Source organism: Oryx dammah, unplaced genomic scaffold (genome assembly GCF_014754425.2).
Source record: "Oryx dammah isolate SB20612 unplaced genomic scaffold, SCBI_Odam_1.1 HiC_scaffold_19, whole genome shotgun sequence".
Lineage (NCBI taxonomy): Eukaryota > Metazoa > Chordata > Mammalia > Artiodactyla > Bovidae > Oryx > Oryx dammah.
The window spans coordinates 85823641-85830485 of record NW_024070203.1 but is presented as its reverse complement, the minus strand read 5'-3'; the positions used below and the strand labels follow the sequence as shown (position 1 = coordinate 85830485).

The 6845-nt window shown below is 37.5% G+C and overlaps 1 protein-coding gene across 1 annotated transcript; it reads left to right on the top strand.

Annotated features, from left to right (window-relative positions):
* The first annotated feature begins 5435 nt into the window (after positions 1-5435).
* LOC120878517 (S-phase kinase-associated protein 1) lies at positions 5436-6273 on the top strand. Its single transcript, XM_040261121.1, has one exon. It carries the CDS (start codon positions 5528-5530, stop codon positions 6017-6019), a length of 492 nt encoding a protein of 163 aa, XP_040117055.1. The 5' UTR covers positions 5436-5527; the 3' UTR covers positions 6020-6273.
* Positions 6274-6845: the final 572 nt, after the last annotated feature.

Genomic DNA, 6845 nt, shown 5'->3' with positions numbered 1-6845 from the left:
AGGAATATTTGGATTTTAGCAAATAATTGTCAGAAACCAGAAAGCACCTTTAATTTACCCAGTGGTATATCAAAATGGTAATAACACATTAGATGTAACACTAGGCTACAGATGGCTTGAACATAATTGTTCTATTTTAAAATATGTCTATCTTCAGGTCTACAATATCTAGTTATCTTCCTCATGATCTAATCATGATTTTATTAAAGTTTTGGAATGTCCTGGATAGGGTTCCAACTCAAGTATACACCTATTTAAAAAAAAAAAAAAACAACTTGGCACTTTTTCTATTTTTCGTCTGTCAAGTTATATTGCATGGTACTGACCCACTTATCTCCCTGACTTCCGATTCTACACAGTTCCTAATCCTCTGTGCTAGACTCAACAATATTAATGGTACTGTGTTTCTGATTGTAGTTACAAACTCTTTGGTAGTATTTAAATTAGAATTGCTCAATAATTATGTTCTTACATTCAGCTGATATTCAAAGCCAGAAACCTACCATCAGATTGCCCCAAAAGCATTTGAAAATTCAATGATACATGCTTAATTTTCACATAAAATCACTTCACAATGAAAGGGTGAATAAAATAGTGAAGAAAAGCTGCAGTCCTTGTATAAACATTTTGATATAAATATTTTTTTCTACACAAACTTAAAACTAAAATGTTTGCCCTACATATCAGTTCAGTTTAGCCACTCAGAGGTGTCCAACTCTTTGTGACCCCATGGACTGCAGCACACCAGGCTTCCCTGTCCATCACCAACTCCCAAATCTTGCTCAGACTCATGGCCATTGAGTTGGTGATGCATCCAACCATCTTATTCTCTGTTCTCCTCCTGCCTTCAGTCTTTCCCAGCATCAGGGTCTTTTCCAGTGAGTCAGTTGTTTGCATCAGATGGCCAAAGTATTGTAGCTTCAGCATCAGTCCTTCCAATGAATATTCAGGACTGATCTCCTTTAGGATTGACTGGTTTGATCTCCTTGCAGTCCAAGGGACTCTCAGAGTCTTCTCCAACAGCACAGTTCAAAATCATCAATTCTTCAGTGCTCAGCCTTCTTTATAGTCCAACGCTCACATCCATACATGACCACTGGAAAAACCATAGCCTTGACTAGAAGGACCTTTGTCGACAATGTCTCTGTTTTTTAATATGCTGTCTATGTTTGTCAAAACGTTTCTTCCAAGGAGCAAGTGTCTTTTAATTTCATGGCTGTAGTCACCATCTGCAGTGATTTTGGAGCCCGAGAAAAATAGTCTCTCGCTGTTCCATTGTTTCCCCATCTATTTGCCATGAAGTGATGGGACCAGATGCCATGATCTTAGTTTTCTGAATGTAGAGTTTTAAGCCAACTTTTTCACTCTCCTCTTTCACCTTCATCAAGAGGCTCCTCAGTTTCTCTTTGCTTTCTGCCATAAGGCTGGTGTCATCTGTTTATCTGAGGTTATTGGTATTTCTCCCAACAATCTTGATTCCAGCTTGTGTTTCAGCATTTCACATGATGTAGTCTGCATATAAGTTAAATAAGCAGAGTGACAATATACAGCCTTGACATACTCCTTTCCCAATTTGGAACCAGTCTGTTCTTCCATGTCCACTTCTAACTGTTGCTTCTTGACCTGCATACAGATTTCTCAGGAGGCAGGTAAGGTGGTCTGGTAGTCCCTATATATAGTGGCATTATAAAATAGAATTAAGCCTAGGAAAGTTTTAGTGTTATTTATAAGGATATCTTCCAAGCACATTAGTTCTTCTTTGAAGTTCATATTCAAAGTCTTCAGTATAGAAAATTAAGCAACTGTCAAAAAATTTTTGAATAAAGAAGAAAACAGAAATGGCAATTTTTCTCCATTTTATTGTAATTAGACAGAGATATACATGAAACAGTTTAAACAAAAGGCTGGTGTCTTACATTCAGATGGTAAACTACTGTGTTGTTTTGCAAACTTTTGTATACATTGAGCTTGAGGTTGCAATTAGTATTCTAGTTAAACAATAGTGGTTTATCATTCTTTCATATAAAAGGCTTTTCACTGAAATTATATGGTGGTGTAATGTTGTGTCCTAAGTCGTGTGCTCCCCTTGTGACCTCATGGACTGTAGCCTGCCAGGCTCCTCTGTCCATGAGATTTTCCAGGCAAAAATCCTGGAGTAGGTGGCCATTTCCTTGGGGATCTTCCCAATCCAGGGATCAAACCCTGGTCTCCTGCATTGCAAGCACATTCTTTATCAACTGAGCTACCGGCGAAGCCAATCTTAAGGTAGCAATTGGTATTCTACTTAAACAATAATGGCTTATCTTTCTTCCATTTAAAAGGCATTTCATTGAAATTATATATTGACACTCAAATCAATATTTTACATTCTAACATGATGCCTCGAGGGCTGTTTAAATAGTTTCAGAAACATTGCTTCAGTTAATCTTCTTGTTGACATTTATGGGAATCACTCTTGATACATTTTCTAAGAAATGAGATGAATCTTTTAGCGCTGAAAATATAGTTTTAGTAATATTCACATCTACTTTATTTAAAGATCCCTGTTACTGGGCATGGCTAAACACAATTCACGGGTTTTTATTAGCACCTGTCACTTCTTCCCTCAACCTTAGTATATCAGTCAGCCTGTCCACAAACAAACCTGTCCTTGAAACTGGACTGAATAAAAATTTTACTTCATTTCTCTCAGTGGAATAGATGAATAATAAAACCAATGTGACGTCTTCTATGAACTGACCCCAGGTTTATCTCTCAAAATTTTGTAGGGGATTTTACTCATTTGTTTTTTTGTTTGTTTGTTTGTTTTATTTATTTATTTTTTACTTTACTTTACAATTCTGTATCGGTTTTGCCATACATTGACATGAATCCACCACGGGTGTTTGATGATGTTCAGTCAATCAGTCCTGTCCAATTCTTTGACCCCATGGACTGCAACACACCTGGCTTCCCAGTCCTTTACTATCTCCTTGAATTTGTTCAAATCATGTCTATTGAGTCACTGGCATATTGAGTTTAGCACTTAAACAGCATCGTCTTTTAGGCTTTGAAATAGTTCAGCTGGCATTCCCTCACCTCCAATAGTTTTGTTAATAGCAATGCTTCCTAAGGCCCACTTGACTTCACACTCCAGGATGTCTGGTTTTAGGTGAGTGATCACACCACCATGTTTCTCCAGGTCATTAAGACCTTTTTTGTATGGTTCTGTGTATTCTTGCCACCTCTTCTTAATATCGTCTGCTTCTGTTAGGTCCATACTGTTTCTGTGCTTTATTGTGCCCATCTTTGCATGAAATTTTCCTTGGTTTCTCTCTTTCTCTTGAAGAGCTCTCTAGTCTTTCCCATTCTATTGTTTCCCTCTATTTCTTTGCTTGTTCATTTAAGAAGGCTTTTTTATCTCTCCTTGTTATTCTTTGGAACTCTGCAGTCAGATAGATATATCTTTCCTTTTCTCCTTTGTCTTTCATTTCTCTATTTGTAAGGCATCCTCAGACAACCATTTTTCCTTTTGCATTTCTTTTGTTTGGGGATGGTTTCGATCATCACCTCCTGTACACTGTTACTAACTTCTGTCCATAGTTCTTCAGGAACTTCATCAAATCTAATCCCTTGAATCAATTTGTCACTTTCACTGTATAATCATAAGGGATTTGATTAAGGTCATACCTGAATGGTCTAGTGGTTTCCCCTACTTTCTTCAATTTAAGTCTGAATTTGACAATAAGAGCTCCTGTTTTTGATGAAGCAATATCAAACTCCTTTTGGGATACTAAATATATACAAATAGCTCATAACTCATGTTGTTTCTATGCCTTTAATGCCCTTCACTTGCCCCTCATTCTTTGCTACTTTTGCTTGGGTAGGAAGGTTCAGTGCACAGGTTACTTTCCAGAATGCTCCCTGACAACTGCTTCCCCAGCTATGTGTCCATAGTGTCACTGGTATTTTTTTTTTTTTTGCATCTGTATCCCTCATGGACTCTAAATTATTTTAAAAGAGGGGTATACCATAGTTATTATTTTCTTTCTAAGCAATAATACAATGCTTGGTGTTCATTAAGGATCTAATGTAAATGTCAGTTCAGTCGCTCAGTCATGTCTGACTCTGCAACCCCATGGACCGCAGCATGCCAGGCTTCCCTGTCCATCACCAACTCCCAAAGCTTGCTCAAGCTCATGTCCATCGAGTTGGTGATGCCATGTAAATGTAAATGTATAAAACTTTAACTGAAGTTCATTTAATTACACAATTGTCTTGACTATCAGAATAACCATTATACACTATGCCTGATCCAGTACGAAATGAAAACAAAAGTCTCACTTCAATCAAGAGAGCTAAATGTTTTTAAAATTCTGCTACATGCAAAAGAGTAAAGAAAACTTATAAGAAATTATAGTAAGAGATATGATATCCTCAGCAAATACAAGAAAACCTTAGGAAAATGTTTTATATCTTCTTAAACATTACACAATTATAATTCTTCAAATGCTTAATAATGTATTCTGTGCTTGGCATCTGTGTTGGTTTTGTTAAATGCCAATTTCCTGTTTCCAAAGTTAGTATTTAAAAAGACTCTCTTTCATTTATTTCAATGCACACTTACAGAGAGACTTAGGCTCACAGAGTATAATCCAAAATAGGCATTTTTTATATTTTATACTACCTTCTTTCCACTAACTACAAAGGAGAACAAATGAAAGGAAGCTCAAGGCAAAGAGTTATAAGTTTAGTCCCTACTGGTAGATGGGTCAGTGCTGGAGAAGAAAGGAAAAGGGGACAGATTGTTCAGAGGACAATAAGTCATCAAAGTGCTGATAAAGGTGCAATGCTCCAGAAGACATCCAAAACTTCCTTCAGGTCCATTTTAGCAATGTAGGGAAATAGCATTTGCTGTGGCTTCTGGCTATATCCGGGAGAAAGTTACCCATCCACACTTGACACCTGCCTCCAGAGAGAGCTGGATATGACTGATTCTTAATGGAAGCATACAGGTAAGAGGAAGGCAAAGCTTAATCAAATTAAAATCACCTAACTAACCTCCCTTGGACTGCAAGGAAATCCAACCAGTCAATCCTAAGGGAAATCAGTAATGAATATTCATTGGAAGGACTGATGCTGAAGCTGAAACTCCAATACTTTGGGCCACCTGACGTGAAGAGCTGACTCATTGGAAAAGACCCTGATGCTGGGAAATATTGAACGCAAGAAGAGAAGGGGGTGGTCGAGGATGAGATGTTTAGAGAGCATCACCACTACAATAGACATGAATTTGAGCAAAATCTGGGAGATAGTGGAGGACAGAGGAGACTGGCATGCTGCAGTTTATGAAGTCATAAAGAGTAGGACAGGACTTTGAACAAAAACAACAGCAACAACGTGTGGTTTAGGAAACTGCCCCATTAAGAAATTGATTTATAAAACAGTATGGTAGTGGCCTTGTTCTCCGCTTTTCGGCTTTGCCGATTGACGACGTTGCCCTGCTCACTTCAGCCTGCGGCCCACCATCTCCTTGAGACCTAACACCATGCCTTCAATTAAGTTGCAGAGTTCTGATGGAGAGATATTTGAAGTTGATGTTGAAATTGCAAAACAGTCTGTGACCATCAAGACTATGTTGGAAGATTTGGGAATGGATGATGAAGGAGATGATGATCCAGTCCCCTTGCCAAATGTTAATGCAGCAATATTAAAAAAGGTCATTCAGTGGTGCACCCACCACAAGGATGATCCTCCTCCTCCTGAGGATGATGAGAACAAAGAAAAACGAACAGATGATATACCTGTTTGGGATCAAGAATTCCTGAAAGTTGACCAAGGGACACTCTTTGAGCTTATATTGGCAGCAAACTACTTAGACATCAAAGGTTTGCTTGATGTTACCTGCAAGACTGTTGCTAATATGATCAAGGGCAAAACTCCTGAGGAGATTCGAAAGACATTCAATATCAAAAATGATTTTACTGAAGAAGAGGAAGCCCAGGTACGCAAAGAGAACCAGTGGTGTGAGGAGAAGTGAAATTTCATGTCTGACGCTGTAACACTGTAAGGATTATTCCAACTACTAGTTGCACTGCTTTGTTTATAATTGTTAATATTAGAAAAACAGTCAACAAATGCAGCAGCAAGTCAATTGTATTAGCAGAATGTTGTCCTCATTGCATGTGTAGTTTCAGTACAGTTCCCAAACTTAAGGCCCAGTTTCTTCTAGTATGATTGAAAGTTTCTTTTCTTTGCTCTGAATAAAATTGAACTGTGGGTTCCCTATAGAAAGTGGCATTTTGGGCTTTCCCTTTTTGTAAAGCAATTTCTGCCTAGTTTATTGTCCAGTTAATTTTAGCTCAGTGACTTTTAAAGTTGGCATTGTAAATAAAGCAACTTGCAAAAAACCTTCTGAAATAGAAAAAAAAAAAACAGTATGGAGTTGCTATTACCACTGGAGTAACTAAAAAAAGCAGAAGAAAATCCCCTTTTGAAAAATCAGCACATAAAAAAATTGAACCTAATTTTAAAACAATGACTGAAAATCAGAATCTATTTATCAATTAACAAATATTAACAAACTTTTTGGACATAGTTCCCACTTTCTCAAATCTTGCTGCTAGGACAGAGAATAGTTTGGAAGAATGTGATATAAAGGAGCACATTATAGACACTTAAGGGGTTATTTTTTTTTTAAGGACTGGAAAAGGTCAATTTTCATTCCAATCCCAAAGAAAGGCAATGCCAAATAATGTTCAAACTACTGAACAATTGCACTCATCTCACATGCTAGTAAAGTAATGCTCAAAATTCTCCAAGTCAGACTTCAGCAATACGTGAACTGTGAACTCCCTGATGTTCAA